The 19047-nt window shown below is 34.9% G+C and overlaps 1 protein-coding gene across 10 annotated transcripts in view; it reads right to left on the bottom strand.

The window, feature by feature from the left end:
- Positions 1-4515: 4515 nt before the first annotated feature.
- OPA1 (OPA1 mitochondrial dynamin like GTPase) overlaps positions 4516-19047 on the bottom strand; it is a 60243-nt gene continuing 45711 nt past the window's right edge. For 9 of the 10 annotated variants that reach the window (XM_062582418.1, XM_062582420.1, XM_062582423.1 and 6 more), the window contains 2 exons: positions 7030-7107; positions 4516-6502 (listed from right to left, as the gene is read on the bottom strand). In XM_062582418.1, the coding sequence (XP_062438402.1) occupies positions 7043-7107 (65 nt within the window). In that variant the 3' untranslated portion in view covers positions 4516-6502; positions 7030-7042. The remainder of the gene's footprint in view (positions 6503-7029; positions 7108-19047) is intronic. The other variant, XM_062582419.1, reaches the window with a different exon arrangement.

Below are 19047 nucleotides of genomic sequence, written 5' to 3'. Positions count from 1 at the left end.
CTACCATACCACTGAATTCATTTACCTACCTCAGAGCCCATTCAAGGAAAGGGGTGGGGTGGGGAACAAGGGATGATATAAAGCAGAATGAAGCTCCGAGGTCGCTCGCTACATTACAAGATTTGACAGGCCTTTGCCAGCCTTCAGCTTCTTTGTGTCTTTTACATAATAGAGAAACACAAATTGAGCAGCCTGTGATCTGGGGGTTGCACTATTAGACAGAGCAAACCCTTTGCAAATGCTAATAGTATTGTAGCATTCTGTCAGGCAGCAACACAAAAAAGGATGTTGATTTTCACATGAACCAGAACAGACTCATTGTAGGAAGGTTGCAATGAATGTTCCATCTCTAAACATCAAAAGCCATACGCAATTGGCTTGTGGAGATGAGTCAAAATACTGCTATAAAAGTTCTTAAATATACCAAGCATGCTGTTACTGTAATACTTCAGTGAGGCTAATGAAAAGAGAACAATTTATTGAAATGAAAGTGAAAGTGATATTTGGTTAGGATTTCTGTAGTGAAATCATTTCTAAATCTAAAGAGGCTTTTGTTATCTACCTTACCGCAGCAGTCTGGAAGAGATGCTATTTTATGAAATACAAATGTGCAGATTAAATCAAGGGCACACTTTATGTCATTTCCAAACGTTAAAGTTGCTAGCGATAGAGCGCAAATAGAATGTGCTTGTCCTTCACAATTCTAAGTATGCAGCAGCTGTTTTGTTCTGTGATGCCTAGCTCTTTCCTGAAAAAAAATTCTCTAAAATGTTAAAGAAGATAGAGGACTTAAACTATTTCTGTTACAAAACTATAAGAAGATACCTTTCTAGGGGACACCTTCCCCTCTATTGGGAATGGTTTAATTCGAGATGTTAATAAATGTGTCACTCTGACTAACCGTCAAAAATTCACCATCATCCTGTAGGTGAAAAGGTTGAACATGATTCATCTTGTTGGCTGTCACTACCAAGTAGAGTCCAGCAATCCTTTTTAGAATGAATGAGATAAATACAGAGGTTAGGACACATTGCTCCTGAAGCTATGTTAGACCCTACAGATTTCCAAGAGCAGCAAGAAGCAGCCTTCTATGACAGTACTGCAAAACAAACATAAGACCTTTTGGAGCTACGCAAAGTGAAGAACTTTTGAACAGAACTGGCAAGAATTACTTCTAAGATTGGTTCTAGAACAGTCAACTCCAGGAGCTGATTCTAGAATCAATCCCATAGCTAATGCTCAGGCTCATCTTTGGAATCACCTTCAGAGCGGAATCTAGAATTGTATCTGGAATCTGACCTAGAATTAGCTTAGAAGTACTTCTAGAATAGCTGCAAAACCCAACTCTCAGCCTTATGACAGCAGCACTTTTACAGCAAGTTCTGGATAAATCCTCTATTAGCTTACAGAAACAACCCTGGAAGCTCATCTAGAGACAATTCTATAAATGTTTCTAGAACTCTGAGGTCAACTCTGGAATTGGTTCAAAATGCATTCTAAAGGCACTTCTAAAACTATTTCTTGAATCACTTCCACAGTCAAACTAAAATCATGCCTGTAATTTTTAGCAGTTGTTTACAGAACAATAGCTTGGATAATTTTACTTTCCAATGCACTGCAGCAGATAGGTGATGGTAGATGTCAGCAAGGTATTTGCATTGAATGGGTTTTCCATTCGGGTACCAATGCGTAAATAACTGTTACAATCTCTGCATTTTCTAGCTTCTTCCCTTTGTTTCTATACAGGATGCCATACCAAAAAAAAAAAAAAAAAAAAAAGGACGACCATAGCCTTGGTTCTACTAAGACTGTGATTACAGGTATATAGAAGGTATAGCACCTGGTTCTCTTCTGACAAACCATGGCTTTAAGAGTTATCCAGTTACATAGAACCCAGTTTGCAAGGGGATTACATTGCATTTTATTTACCTTACCTAACAAAAAACAGCATGTGCTTGATGATCATGATTGGTAAAGATTTCTGCAAGGCAAGAAAGATTACTAGACTCATGAGAAAATAAAACAAGATCAGATAGCTTTAAGCTGAAAAAAAAAAATGGTACCTTAGGGGATGGTAAGTCACTGCAAGGGTATCCTCTCAAGGAAAGTGACAGCATCCATTAAGATTTAAGGTTGCTCAAAATCTTCATGTCAAGATGCAAACACATTTTTTTCTTTAAGCCAGTTATTAAGCTCTATAAAAAAATGTATTTATTTCCATTATGCAGATCAGATAGTCTCATAAAATGTCTTCTAGGCTGGAAAACAAGCATCTAGAACCATCTATGTGTAAGAGACAGCACTTTGTGGAAATATAGTAGTTTATACTAGCATGGCTGTTTTTAATCTTAAAAAGTTGTAGCCATACTCCTAATTTCTCTCTGGGCTTCAGAGACATGCAGATTTTTAATTCTCAGTTAATGGAGCTCTCCAGTCAGTTGCTTCCTGAAGAAATGAAAATAAGAGAAAAATACAGGAAGCTAGTTTATTAGATGCTGTTTTTTTCAGACAGCTATATTCAGTAAACTACTGCGAGGGACTCTAAGATGTAAGTAGTTTTCACCACCCAAGACACCTTTAGTGTGAGGAAATATGGCTGGAACATTTCCTGAAGCACCTCAAAAACCAGAAACACATTCCAAATAGTCAAAAAAAAAAAAAAAAAAAAAAAAAAAAAAAAAATCTACTGCCATTCTGCAAAAACGCAGAGATCATCACAGACTCGGTTCATATGACAACAATTTCTCTGACATCAGAAGATCCCCAAAACACCTCCAGGATCAAATCTCACTAAGAACAAACAGTTTTGATTCACTCAAAGGGCCTTGGGTCAGACCTACAGATCCCACATTTCAACATTTTTCAACTAAATTGGTGAAATCTGTTGTACTTTTCTTAATACAATTGTTAAAATTCCTAAGCTGCTTTTAAGATATATTAAAAAAAGTAAACTCTCTAAACCTCAGATCCAGAAATACATCATCAGCACTCAGCTAAAGTTCAAAATGTACTCGGTCACAGACAGACTAAAATATCCTTGATAATGAAAGAGAGCGCACTAGTGTGTTTGCAAGGGCTAAGGTGTTTGCTTGGCATTTTCACCCTCTAACCTAACTTGACATTTTTTGCACATTTCCAGGTTTTTCATGTCTCATAGTCTCATAACTATAAGATTACTAGAAACCAATAAGAACGAATAACTCCGTTGACATTTGTAAAACACCATTTGTTCCATTTTTATGAAAACTGACAGAAAACCCCTTTGTCATTAGTACTTAACTCTTGACTCATTAAATTCTCAGTTTATGCAAAAATGAAATATCTTACTTGCATGGTAGCAAGCAACATGCATTGGAAATGAACTATTAATTTATGTAACAATTATATTTGCATTCCTCCGTTCCCCCTCTAATCTCCAAAAGCTACAGAAATTATAGATTAGTCTTTGTTACTCACAATATATTGCTTTATGCAATAAAACATATACAGAAACTAACGTATACAGAAAAATATCTTAGACTTGTAAAATGTGAGAATGCTTTTTGCAGTTTTCATTAAAAATAATCTGATATATTAATTTTACTAATTGCAAATTTGTTTTGCTTAGCTACAGTGACTTTGCAAAAAATACAAATACTTACAAAATACAAATAGTTACACTTTTCCATACCACATGAACCCCAGAGACTTATATCGTAAACAATTGTTTGAACAAAATTGTGTGCAATATAATCAGCACATTCTTATTATGCGACTTAACATAATTACAGCTAAATATCCAATAAGATTTTCCTTGCATGGAGTGATTTTAAAGTGTCCAGCTAAGAGTAATTATCAAACACATTTTTATCTTTGGTATCTAATTTTATCTTAATAAAGAGTAAAGCACAACTTACCATTACACTTCTTTCCTCTATCCTAAAAAAATGAATTCGATAAAAAACAACATAAAACTACTACTTCTTCATTTGACAAGATATTTTTCAGTTTTGTTAGTTGACGCTATTCAAGAAAAATGAGTTAATGCAGAGTTATAATTCCTTACTGGTATTTAACATGCTTGTATCTACAATTTAAGATTTGTAGAGCAAATATGCAGCACCTTCAATACAACAGATTTACACTGAGTATTTTTTTTCAATTGATTTTGAAATATTTTTTCTTAATCTGCGAAAAGATTAAATACTCCTGAATTCACTGGTTGGTAAGCTGACTGCTCTGTAATTCTCAAATCCACTGTCCCCAAAAGCATGCTTATTTTAAGTGCAGCTAAAACATTAATGCTCCATAGCCAATATTCATTTATATTTGGAATATCAGTTCATATTAAGACATCTTGTCTAAATGCTGTACTATATAAATGGCAAGGTAATTATTAATATATACGGTAAAATATAACACTTAGCACAATTACCATTAAGTTGATGCTGACACAGCACTTCGGAATGAGACATTTTTATATCATTAACAGTATACCCTTTTTACAGTTAGTAAAGGAGAAAAAGAAGGCCAAAGTGACTTTTAAATTAGGTGCAACAGCACCGTGTTCAAAACCCACATTTTATTTTTCCTTCAGTTACATTTGTGTTCAATAAATACCTAATTTTCATGGAATACAACATGCTAAGTCTAAGATGAGCAGCAGAGAGAAGTAAGAACTAAAACCATAATAATATCACACTAAAGATGAACACTGGACCACTGGATTTGACATTTTGCAACATGTACATTACACAGAAGTTTCAAACAGTGATCTCTAAGTAAATGCGAAAGAGGTTTTTGTTTGTTTTTTTGTTTGTTATTTACAAAGAGGGATTTAACAGGAGTACAGACATATTTCTCTTGCTATACAACTTACGGAACCTGCCCTCAGAATCGTGCATTCAGATGATGATGATAATAGAACCCAAATTTTTGTTTTTCCATCCTCAAACATTCATTTTCAGAAACTGGTTTTAAATAGAAAAAAATGCCAAAACATGCAGTTAGATCACTTGAAATATTTAAGCTTTCAATACCATTGTATGAATAGCTCTATGTTAACTTTTCATACACTGGACTAAATATTTTATGTCTGAACAGTTGGACAACACCCTACCAAATTTTCTATGATTTTCTCTGAGACTACACAGAAATAGTAAGCGTCAGTACATGTTCAGACTTCTCTCTTTTAATTGCCAAAAGTTCAAAATTAAGTTTTTTTTTTTTTTCCAAGAGGGGAAAGTAAATCTATGCCAATTTTTCAACCTACATGATCAGACAACTGCAAAACAAACTTGTTTAAGACTAATATCTTCCATAGCAGTATTCAGCAGTGTATCCAGTTCATTTGATAAATGTAGTTTGTTTAATCATAATTGGTTGTAAAGTGTGGGCATAAAAATATGGAGGTGATTAATCACCAGGCAGCTATGTCACAGTGCCTAAATCATGCTTAAATTTTTCAGAAGTAACATTTCTATTGTCACACTAAAAGGCACTAAAAGAAAAACTATGCTTGCTGACTATTTTTTACTGTCCTAAATAACAGAAATCACATTGAAGGGCTATGAAGGGATCTCGTGCATAACATTTGTGTAACAACAATTTTGGTCTTATGAAAGCTATTAGAAAAATGAATATATTTTTGCTTTTTTTAGTTAAGGGGGTTGGACAAATTGGAATTGTATAGAATATCTTTCTACATTCCACACATTAAATCAGTTTACATTGTAACTAAGGGGAAAGAGTTAACAAGGAAATCAGAGTCTGTGCAATCCCAAAAATGAAATGTAATCGGTTATGATTCAGAGTAACAATATATATTATGAAAGAATCAGTAAAAGGAGCAGCTGTTGACATTATTTCCTGAGCCAAACCTTTTAAAGTGTCAGTGAATAGTGGTCTGTACTTTCACTTGAAAACAGTTGAAGAATTCCTTGGACGATGTCTCTCAAGAGTTTAAGAAAATCCACAACTTCCTCTCAAGATCACTTTTTTCAATATCATGCTTTTATATCTGTACCAGAGTGATCAGAGAATGCTTCAAGACACAGCATAACAAATACAAATGGCACTACTTAGAAGGGCATTTTAATGTATATACAGTTACTAAAACTTTATGTTAGATTGCCAGGATCATCTGCAGGCAGAAACTGACAACAATTAGAACCACTTTATGGATCTGATCCAGCCCCAACATACATAACAGATGCCAAAAATAAAAGCCTTTCTTTCTTTCATGGAAAAAAAACCCTTTTAACTGTACAACTTTGACAATCTCCCACGCTATTTCAACAAGACGCAAGTCAGATTCCTCTGTCATGTATATCTAGCTTCAAAAATTAAGAGCGCGTGGGTTTTACTTGAACTTCTCAAAACTATCAGAAATTATTTCCTTTCTCCTTCAACATCACAGGGTGCTCCACAAAAGATAGGAAAGAGTGGGACAGAAAAGCCATTTCATTCAGTTTTCTTGTGCAAGATATCCTGGAAAAGGCTGCATTCTTGTGTAAAGTTGCTGCTGAAACAGAAAGGAGATTACATTAAAATGCATGCAAATATAATGTGACGATTTAGCCCTCTATATTTTAAGAATTATTATTAAAGAAATAAATTTGGAAGTGATACAAATGCAAATAATGATTTTTGCTTGTAATACATAGTGCCCTTAAGGAAAAGATTTCAAAATGCTTTATATACATGAAACATATTACCTTTATTTTTCCAACTAGTTATAGTCCTTCCTTTAACACAATAAAAATAATGAACTGAGAGTAATCAAATATCCTGAAGTGTTTAACAGTATCTGAATAACTAGTTAATAATTATATTTCTACCAAGTTTTGCATCAGCTTGCAGCATAGAAGCTAAAAGTATAGTTCTGTAGATTAGAAGAAAGAAGAAGCAGTAGCCAGGCATTGAAATAAAATAAAAAGGAACTTTCACAAAGGCTGTATGAAAACATGTGCCTATAAGAGGAAGTATAATTATTTTATACAGAACAGGAAGAAAACTGTAACAATCCTTTTATGCTCTAAAAATGATTACCTGTTTGAACAATCTATTTTTCTTGATGGAGGGCTTCAATGAAGGCTTCAAGTTTTTCCTGAATTTCCCGAACTTTTTCTAGAGGAATTAAAAAGATCACTATTCAAATGTCTACCTAATTTATTAAGGTCATACCCAGAAATAAAAACAACAACAACAACAACAAAGCTCTCTTGCACAAAATGAAATCTGTCATCAACATTAGGCTAAACATTTCACTTTTTAATGACTAAAATTTAGTAAAATTTTTCTCCATCAGAAGAAATGAAACCCTTTCCCCTTTAAAGAACTTCTACAAATACACTTTATCATTACCATACTAATTTCATAATTTCAAAATTTACCAAAGCAATCTGATACAAAAGCTTTATTTTGAAAAGCTGAAATTTCCCTTAATTCACTCACAGAACTACTATATACCCATTACACATAGGGAGTTCCTATCCATTAAGTAGTGTTCACTAATCCCTTTCTCTTTTAATCAAATATCCTTATTTTCCACAGTAATTGGAAAAAGTACAGGTTTTTAGACATTTTTCCCTCTTTTCTCAGTTCCATGCAACACTTGCCAGCATATAACCTATCTGATTTATTGAATTGCTTATGAAGCAAGATTTAGAACCTAGTTGGAATCCAAAGCCTGCAAGATTTCCTGCTTCTCTTTTACCACGTCCTTATTTGAAGCTCCTTCTGCGTGCGATTACAGCCATGAAAATGCACACTTTGGAAATGTGAAAGGGGAAAAAGCATTAGAACAGATAAAATAGAAAATCAGATGAGCACAAACATGTAAAAACTGGTCTTTTCTTTCAAGCTAAAAATATGATCAGGTTAAAACCTTATATTCCCTTTTATGAGATATAAGCTTTAGGCTTTTTTTTTTTTTTTTTTAATCTTCTATTAATATTTTTTTCTCTTTAGCAATATCATATGCTACAAACTTGCTTTATTGAACTGAACTAACTGCCAAACAGAAAGAAGAATATAACAATCAGCCTTAAAGAGAGCAGGTAAGTATTAGGGAAAAATAACCAAATATGACTTGCAAAGGGAATGCTCTAATAACGCAGCTAAGGAAAAAAAAAAAAAAAAAAAAAAAAAAAAAAAAAAAACAAATCTAATAGAGTGGCAATCCCTCAAACAGTTACAAAATCCATTTTAGAATAATAATAATAATAAATCCCAACAAAACTATGTAGTATTGTTTTAATGGAAAGGGATAATGTTATGTAACATTCAAAATAAAATACGGAATAGTCTGCACGGGAACAAAGAAACTCCAAACTTCTACCCTGTCTTTACCACGTGATTCCTAGGTGACAAAGAACAAGTCATTTATACTCTCAAAACTTCAGTGCCCCCTTCTCCAAAAAGGAGATAGTACTTATCTACACACATAGATTTACAGCGAAGCTGACTCACATTCTGGGTCCTAAAGCCTTCTCTAGTTTCAGCTACTTTCCATTTCTAAAGTACTGCAGAATCAAATTAAGATTAATAATAAGTGAGAGGAGAAAAAAATTGTACGTTCAAACAGGAAAAAAAAATATGGAAGCAAAGAAACAGCAGTGGCTGATTTTTTAACTGACAGGGGAGCTTGATTCAGTTTAGCAGAGAGAATCTTGAATTCTGCCAATACAAAAAGCATTCCTATGATCACGTTTTACTAAGCAAGTTCAGACTGTTTCGTTATTGTGTTTTTAAATAAAAAGAGTAGGCATTGTTTGCACATCAGCATGTAAACCTTCCATGTAAAGAAAACATTAATACTCTACCATTTTTTAGGTAGATATTTAGTACAGCCAGTAATACTGATCATCTGTGCACATCTATGAAAGCAGTCCTTGAAAAAACGTCCTCTTGTCTTGGACACAGTCAACACATTTTTCCAAATTATTAATCCTGCACCTCACCCCCTAAATGAGCAGTAATTACCAAATTAAACCAGATTAAATCTAAAGTGCCAGAAGGACTCTTCATGTAACATTCTCACAACTTTATTTTTGGTGTGATTTCTTTTTTCTTTTTTTTTCTTTTTTCTTTTTTTTTTTTTTTTTTTTTTTTAACTGTCACATTCTTTCTCCAATGTCTTTCATATTGATCAAGCCATTAGACTCTTTGAAAGCAGGCAGCTCTAGCCATATTAAATGAAAATATTTTGCCTTCTCAACTCCAGCTAATGAAAAAAATTAATAGCATCAGTAAAAATCCATAGTAATTATTTCACCTTAAAAAAAAAAGAGGTTTGTGCCAATAAAATCTATTTTAATTTTCTGATTAGGGTATATTAAAATAACAAGATAGCAAATATTTATTCCACCAGAATGTACTGAATCAGCTGTGTTTGCTCAGAGAACAGACATACTAAAATTGCCTCCATATTATGAGCATTTTATTAGTTTTTACACTTGGACACAACTGAAGTGATTGCTTAACTGTAATAATTATGAGGTCTTGAGGTAATTTAATACTTTGAAAAAAACATGCCAGCTATTCTTAAAGAAAGCAGTTACAGTGTCTGCCAAAGAGTTGCAATTATTCATGCTAAGCTTTGTATTCCTAGAAGTAGTAAAGTCTGTAACAGCAGCAGGTACCAGCCAACATGTAACACTTTCCCAGATGCCCATTCTGTAGCACAAAGAAACGGTATGCTATTTAATTTACTTTTTTATATAGGGTAATGGCATAGTTATGAATTTATACAATATACAGCTTGGTATGTCAGTAAATGTAAATGCTTAGAAAGGTTTTCTCTGTTGAGAAGAAGAGTATGGTATGCAATTCTGGAATAACTGCTAACAATTCCCTCAACACCAGCTGATACTTTATTTGCAACAACAATAATGGTTACAAACTAAGAGTCAGACCTTACCTGCTTTTCACTTTGGGGAAGTTTTTAGAACTAACTCTCTGCTGTGTGAAACACACAAACTGTGAAGCCAAACTTTTCAGGGCTGTGATTGAGACCTAGATTGAAATGTTAGTAACTTAAATCCTCCTCAAAACAGAATATATATTAGTTTACAAGTGTGTCAACATCCCAAACCCAGAATGCCCTTTGGGTTTCAGATAAGAACCCTCCTAACATTAAGGAACAGATTAAGGTGACATGCTGCTCTTGCTATGCATTGAGATACTGTGGGTTTTTAAAGCAGAAGTACGCCTTGGGTCCCAAGCATCCAGCTTGCTCACAAACTATTTCTGTAACATCCTGAACTACCCCAGTACTGTTATACAATGCTCCAATACCACAGAAGGCTTTCAAACGACTATAGTTTTAGTATAGTTTTATATACTAAACTGCTATATAGTTATATACGCTGCAACTGCAGTTATAGAAGAGTTTTATTATTTTGTACTCCAGAGGTTTATATTTAAACTATTGTTTACAGTGGATGACATGAAGACAACGTGGCCTTTGATAGTTTTCATGCAGGCTTGAAGTTATGAATATATAATTCTTCCAGCACCTGTTTAAGCAGTGATCAAAAAAATCAAATGAAATCAATGAAGAATAACTGTAACAAAACCCTTGTCTCCATCTTTAGAGCAGTGAAATTCACAGGCCTAGGGGCAATGAATGGCTATTCTACTTTCCATTTATCCCGTGTTTACCTAAAAGATAAGCTCTTCCATACATCAACTCATTATGCCTCTTGATCTGGTCATGAATATTCCCATAATCTCCCTCTATATCCCATAAAACTTTACTGACAGAATGAGGAAATTCTTTATTCAGATGTCTTGAGATCCTTATTCATGCTTAGTCTCTCCTTATATACATATGAAATGATATTGCTGACCACTCATTTTCTTTTCATTAATCCTGTGACACTAAATCTTAAAAGCTCAAAACCAGACTAATTGATCTGTAATTAGGATTTGAATACACCATTAACAAAAAAAGACACAGCCACGGATAAAGTTTGCTTTTCCTAATAACATAAGCTGGTCCGAAGGGAATCCCCTCAAATATTAAGCCTTACAAAGATTGCTTGCTTACTGTTTGCAACCTGAGAGGCATATAACTAAGACTGTCTATGAATTAACACCTTAAAGAAATAAGAGAATCAATGCTAAGATGACAATCAAAAAAAAAAAAAAAAAAAAAAAGGTATCTACCAAGCAAAGCGCCTGAGCTAAGATCAAATAACATCAAAATAATATAAATACAGAATTACACAGCTAAGATACACTACTAAATTATTTTGAGGGTATTTAAACTTTATGCCATGTCCTAAGTATCAAGGAAAAAGGTTTCTGGATGTTTTCCAACTGCAATAGTTGGTTTAATAAGAGATGCGAGATGCTTCCTCTCTCCGCAAAACTTATCCTCCTCATGATTCTAAGATAAATGAATTTTGAGACATTCAAGTTATATATACTTACATGTAAATAAGCAACAGTTTTAGCACAGTATTTTAAAGGGACTTCCGTGCCACAACAGGGAGAAAACTATTTTGGCAACTCAAAAAGCGTTCCTTGGCCCTTTACAAATTTGCCCATATGACATCAATTTTCAATTGCAGCATCAAGAGAAATCGTAAACTCTTTCAGGGCAAGGATCTATCTAGATTTTGTACTTTGATGAAACATAGAGCACAAAATGACCATGATAAAATGTGTATTTCATTATTAATCCTCCTGTTCTACATTAATTTTCCCTCCACGCATAGTTTTGATATTTTTAAGTTTCTGGTTGCTTTTCCTTTTGCTCTGGATTTTCGTTAGATTTTAGTCCTTTTTATCTTCCTTTTTAATCACTTCCTTGCCTATAAACATTCTCATTTCTTGCTGTGCTCCTTCTGTGTTATGGTTAATTAACCATAGAGGGGGGAAATATTGAATGTAATGCTGTGAATGCATCCTCTTTCTTCTAGTAAAAGGAAAGCCCAGTCTGTAGTCAGATTTCATCAGAATACCCAGAAGCACACTGTTAAAAACTAGTAACATTAAGCCATGGTTTTCTTACTGAAAGCTGAATTTTAGCATAGAGCTGCCTAGGACATAAACCCCATACACAAATGCAACCCCTATGAACAGTTGAGTGAAGAAGAGAGTAAAATCTCTTGCACCACACTCCCGTTTTTTCTCAGGGCTGTGCAAAAGCAGTACTTTTTGTTGAAGCAGTGTGAGGCAGCATGCTAACAGACTCTCCAAATAATACCCTAGAAAATAGACCTTCCACCCACAGTTACAAGACCTGCACCGACATGCTTTCTCATGTCTCACACAGCCACAGAGCCTAATAGCTACTACAATTTACCGATCATTGCAGGGTCACGTCCTGCTGAATTTCAGAAAATCCTTTGAAACTACCCGTCACATTTTTTTGCCAGCTTCCTCTTGTTCACATACCATATTTTCCTCTGGATGAGGCCAACAGGAAAGCTAAAATTTTGAAAGAAAGAAAGGAAAAAAAAAAAAAAAAAAAAAAAAAAAAAGCAAAACCACCCAGGCTGCCCTTAAAGAGACAGAACATCATTTATCAGCTGCAAAGACAGATTTATAAGTAGAGGGCCCCCTCAGTTCCTTTAAGACTGCAAAACAGATGGGAAGTGAATGGACAGTCAAGGGGTCAAGAAAACACATGGGAGGTGCTGCTTGTCTGCTGTATGTATGTTCCCAGCATAAGAAAGAGGTCAAGATTGTAACTGCATGGCTGGGTGCTGGAAAGGCCCTTTCTTTAAGCTGTTACAAAGACAAATGCTGTTCCTCATCCTGCTGTCAAACTGCTATAAATATTGGTTTGTCAAAAGGGCTTCAGCAGCTAAAAGTTCTTTAAAAAAAGGCAGAGCAGGAGGATGAATCATGTCAATGATTCTTAAACAATTAGCTCATTAGTGTAATAAAAGCACCGCAGAACTCTGCAAAGTTTAAATGGAATTTATAATAGTCAATGTAGTAAATCCACGAATCATTAAAAATATGCAGCCTTTAGAATGCAAGCTTGCAGAAAATAGCTAGCATACTCTTTACTTAGTGGCAGACCAAACGAAGATGCTAACTGATGCTACATGAGAGTAAAGCTTTCCTTTATTGTTATAAAATGTTTCTTACATCCATCGCAACCTCTAATAGATTTGAATTCGTAGGCAGATTAAATGAACTCTTTCTATAAATTTCAACCTCAAAGTACGCTGAGATGTGAAAATTATGATAAAAAAAGAGTTGTAAGTACTTCTCAAAATAGAGCTTCTCCTTTCAGACATATAAACAAGACATAAACCGTTATATTTGCCAGATAGAGTTCCACAGTTAGTGGCAAACTTTTCTACTTGCCTTAAAATTCTTCTCCATTTTAATTTAAATACCATCTAGAATCAGTGTATTTCAGTTAATTCTGTGTCCCAGAAAAACAATAAGGATGGAAAATGTTCTCATTATGCAAGTGTCGTTATTACATGGATGAACATAGTATTTCAGCGTCTTCTCGAAACAAGAGATAGCACTAAATTCAATCTAGTAATACTACTACTAAAAGCTCCAGGGATCATTCAGCATCTTAATTTCACAGATCACAGTTCATCTGTAACTGCCTGCTGGTGACCTGGTTAAATATCTTCTTTAACAAGGCATGAACAGCAGAAAACCTTAAGGAATCTACTTCCTATAAAGACATACAGAGTATGCATTTTTCCTTTTCCCTCTTGTAGGTAAATTCCCCTCTAATTCGGGGAAAGATCACCTCCAGATTGTATATTTAGCATGCTGTAAAACATGCATAAAACCTTAGTCTTAAGAAGTCAACCATAGAAAAATCATAGCTGCCGTCACTGAAGTCACGTTTGTTACAAGTATTAATATGATATCCTCTGTACATCATATCTGAACAAAGTTATCAGTTGCCTGTATAAGACAATATCACCTTTATTTCAGACTGAAGAGAACCAAGCAGCACTAGAACAAGGCAGCTTATCTGAAAACACTGACATTCTTTTTACAAAGTATTGAGTATTGCCATGTTATTTTAGCATTACTATGAACACACCTGAGCACCAAAACCAGGAATTACGCATTGTGCTGATGAAACTGCAGGTTATCAATCAATCAATGTCTTGACCTATAGTGGCCTCAGATCCACAAGTGAGACCTCTGCAGCTAATGAAACAGCTTCAGCCACACATTTCCTCCCTCCTCAGTCAAACAGAACAGAAGCTGACTGTATTGCTTGCAGTGGGTCCCCAGGGCTCTTTAGGCTGGCAAGCATGAAGTGATCTCTCTGTCTGAGAGGGCAGGAGCACAGTATCAGAACTGAGGTATGTGGCTGAAGCAAAAATGACAACTGCATAGACTACCGACCTTATACACGATATGTTTCTGTGGGCTATCACACATCACTCCCACTTGCCTACTGAAAAACCTAAATATTACCAAAGCAGGATGAGAGTTCACCGATTAACATGCATTTCTATACCGTCATTAAGGTTAGCTTTACGTACAAATGCAGCTTAATATAGATTAGTAATTAAATTTATGAAAAGCATGATGTCTGCAATAGCAAGGTAGGACTTGGACCCCTTCCAGTCCTCGGTTGCTACAATAGATTTTTAATTAAAAATACTCAAGCAGTTCAATCCTTCAATAGAATTTAGCTATGCTGCTTACCGGATAGCTAGAAGGTTTTTAATGGCAGAATGACCTGGAAACCTCATAAAAGAGAAACACTTTGAATCAGATTTACAGAGACACAAAGACTGTTTCAAAATCAAAACTGTTAAGCTAGAATGAATGAAAACAAAATGATACTCATTAACTTGGGTGGAGCACAGTAAAAGGTAGAAAATAAAGGCAACAGAAATTTTGCTCAGTGCTTTATTACTCAGTGATTCATCTGGTGGTGTAAAAACCTTTTTCTAACTGATGCTCAAAGGATGTATATAGTTACAAATGTAAATTACTTGTGTAAACGCTACTGTATCCTTGGAGCTATAAAACTGTAAGGAAACTTTAACATAATAATTAATCGATATATGTTGGTCTCCACCCAAAATAAACTGCACTCAACAGATAGCACAATGATTTATTATCCAGCCATCTGAAATATTTATGTGAGTCTCTCTTTAGATATGTTAGATAATGAAATTATGATTAAACTTTTGTTAAGAATAGTAAACTTCATTTCTAATAGTCAGAATATCATCACACCTTGACAAAAAAAAAGGTTGTTCTATTAGTTTTTTCATTTGCTATCTTTTCTAGATGACAATATTTCTTTCCCTTTTATTTTACATGGATTAGAAGCAAAGTGAAATTCACTACAGTATTAGAAATGTACAATTCCCATGACATTAGTTTCTTCAGCTTTTGGAGCTCTAAATAATACACGCAATAGTTCTATACTAGTCCAAAAAATACACAAGCTAGTTAGTTTAGAAGTTTGCATGTATACAAATAGTAATACACTAATAAATGCACCTTGATTTTAATTTTTGATTAATAGCTATCCTAATAAACAACTAGTACTAAAAAGAAAATATCCAATTAGATGTTCTGATACCTGCACCATTAAGGGAATTTTAGGAATAATTTGGCAGACAACACCAGGATGACCCTCAAGTATAACAGACTTTGGTCTCAGGTAAGATCAACAAGCATTAAATATGTCATTACTCACGGACCATTTTATCATTAATTTTCAACATCAACTTAAGTGATAGACTCAGCTTAGTCAGTGACAAATGCGCTAAACTTTGCAAGGATTCGTTTTAGAGCCTGGACATCAGTGCCTAACTCTTCATCAATAACATTAAGAAATCACAGCAGACGTATTTTGGTCATCTGGGATTCTTAAGTTAAGTAAACCATCACTCCATCACAGGAGGTTTACAACTGATGTATATTCTCTCTAGAGGATTACTTCCCTCTCTGAGAAGCTGGAGCTTTTTAAAGCCCTTTCTGCATGATATAAAGCAGGAACTACCTTATCTGCACTTTGACACAAACCGTCCTACACATTCTTCTGGCTTTAATTCGTTAGCTTCATGCAGCTGCCTCAAAACTCAAAGAACAAAGAGCTTAAAAACTCCCCTATTTTCCTCTGTGTCAAAGTAGACTCACTTAGGTAATTTCATAAAATGGCTATATGGAATTAAAAAAAAGGATAACTATGCAAAAAAAAAAAAAAACCAATTTGCATTCTAACAGATTAATAGCGACTTAGCAAACCTACTAAAAATAACTAGATACTTTTCATTCTTGACTTGATCATATTTGGAGGCAGAGGTAATGAAGACAGGAACGCACAGACTGATTCCAAGCATGTTGTCCCTGACTTCCAACTCCAAGGTGCACTAGGACCTCTGCAGAGTTCAAAGGGAGTGGGGGAGTCATAGCGTCACCAGTAAAAGCTCATTAAACACAGATAGCCCACAGGAACACTTTATTTGACAGACCGAGATTTGGGCAGAGATGCCTGTGTTCTAACTGAGGGTCAGGCACTGATAAGACGCAGGGTATATTAACTTCCTGGTGGAAGCTGCTGGTGGCAGATTGTGAAGACAGCAGCTACCCTGCACATGCTTATTCCCAGTTTGGAGAGCTGTTGAATGATGCCCAGAGAAAAATGGCTACTTAACTTTCATCTGGTCAGAAGGCCACAGCATCTCTTGGTGTAAGCTTTTGTCAACTCAAGATCAGACCATAGCTGTTGTGTTCCTCCCAAGAACACCACTAAGGCCAGTCAAAACAAGCAAAACAAGTTTGCTGCCAAATTTTGTGAATATCTCACTACTCTGAAGTGACTTTTTAAAAAATTTAAGCAGCTTCTAAAAGTGCAATATTTAGCATCATAGAAGAAATGAGAGCTCATAATAATTATAGTTTTGCAGATCCTTCTAGATTATTCCTCCTTTGGGATTCTGTGTTCCTCTTTTCCATGTCTATCTTGGAGAACTCCTTGTGCAGCAGGGACAATCTCTGGGCTCTACACTAGAGACAGTTTCAAAATTATACCATTTTCTTTTTTGTGTCTTGTAAACACTAAACACTGTGGTGGCTCTGAACTAACATTTTAAACACCAATAAGGGCCACTATCACTTGCCTTTCAAGCTGTTTTCTCTGCCTGCTGGTTTCTAGGAAGAAGTTATCCGAGATTTGCTTATCTGCGAGAAGAACCTTCCCCCTACAGCAGGACTTTTCCCTCGTAAAACCTTTTGACCTTTAGAAGGTAATGCTCATAAAAAAGTGCAAAGGCTTGAGAAAGCCAAGCCAAAGCATGATTTTGAGGAGCATATGTAATCAACAATGTCATATAGGACAGAGTTCAAATCGAAATACTGTTGACAGTTATCTCAAGGGACCGAAATTTAATTAACTACAATAATGACCACAGTATAAGATTAGTTTTATGCAGCATTTTTATTCTGCAGCATATAGCAATAAAAGAAGAAAAATGTAACCGCAGAGCAAGTTATTATTATCTGCAAAGAACTGCTCACAGACAGTCTCATCTTTGCATAAATGCATAACAAAAAAGGTGGCTCATTTGCATTTAAATCAAGTTTGCTAAACAGACACACAACACAGCCCACTCAACTTAGCCAAACATAAGACAAAAATTCCAGATTCTGCGTCAGCACCCACTTGCATACAGAAATACCAACCTTAGCTAGTGTTATCTTTGTAATTTGTGTATTAAAATAGCAATTAATTAATATATAAGCGTATTCAAACTTATTTTAAGCTATTCATGCTTAAAGTTTGCAAAGCAAGATGTAGCATAGCATAACTGCAAAGTTTAGACTCAACTCTAATGGATTCAATACAAGAGAAAAAGTATAAGACTTTCAACCAATAGCTTGAAAGTGTTTTATTAGAAAACTCGTTAATTTAATTTTGATACACTTAAGCCTTTAAAAGAAAACAATTAAAATCTATATACTGTTACTGTATTATAAATGATAAATTTATGACAGAATTCAAAGCTAAGAACTATCTTTTCTTCATGTCCTAAAAAGGTTCAAAAGGCTCTAGTGCAGAACAAAGTCTCAGACAGCCTTTACTGGTGTCAGTATGACTGACAAACAGACTTGGAGGCTGACTCCTTTGCATTTATATCTAGCAATTTCAGGATCAAGTTTCCACATGCATCCTGCAAACCCCATTCCATCCCATCCCATCCCCTGTCCATGACTCTCCCTGCATTTTACCAATAATTTAGTGAAGCTCTGGGCTTTCTTTTTATTCTATTCTTTTAATGTGAAAGGAAATAGGATGCTGGATGAAAAGTCCGCTGACTTAGGAAAATAGCTTTCATGTACTGCACTTGCATGTGCTTATCAAGTGTAGAAATCACGTTTTTATATAAACAATATCCTCGTAACATTCACAGTTAAGTTGTTTAAAAGGAGTAAGAACAAGGAAATAAGAAAAGATGGAGCATGCATAAATTTCTTCAGAGTCAGTGAAATTTAGTCTCTGGTAAGGCCAACAGCAAAACTCCTGCTGACTGGATTGAAACTAGGATTCCCCTTAAATAGTCTATGTACATGTGCACCATCCACCACGTTTTAAATGCTATTACAAATTCACACACACTTATCTTACTAGAAGCCCCCATTTCCTTTCCCAAATGATTAAAAGCATTCAGTTTGTAATATTTATTTAGTAAAACAGTTTGGTAAAATAAACCTTGCCATACAGTCATCAATGACTAACTGAGGGAAAAAAATGACCACCGTGTAATAGTTTTTATGAATTGCAAAAAAGAAAACAGAGAGTAGAAAACAAAAAGAGTAAGGCTGGACAAGTGCATCTCCCTCCCAGGGAGAAAAAACTTAACATTGAAGAAACAAATGCCTACTACCTGGGCAATGCTCATGCATTAGAGAGTGAGACTGGTAACCAGAGACAAGCAGCTGGGCACAAGTTCGGCTGGCATGCGAATCACCACCACTCCTACAAAGGCCAGTCATTGCCATCTTGTGTTGGACAACTGTAGAGCAACTTAACTACAGCAGAAAGTTCACACTACTGAGAAAGTTTGCTTTGGCCTTTTATATAAGAGAAGCAGGTCC

The sequence above is a fragment of the Rhea pennata genome, chromosome 9, assembly GCF_028389875.1.
Source record: "Rhea pennata isolate bPtePen1 chromosome 9, bPtePen1.pri, whole genome shotgun sequence".
Classification (NCBI taxonomy): Eukaryota; Metazoa; Chordata; class Aves; order Rheiformes; family Rheidae; genus Rhea; species Rhea pennata.
Note: the sequence above shows the minus strand (reverse complement) of the source record. Positions and strands in the feature narration are given on the sequence as shown.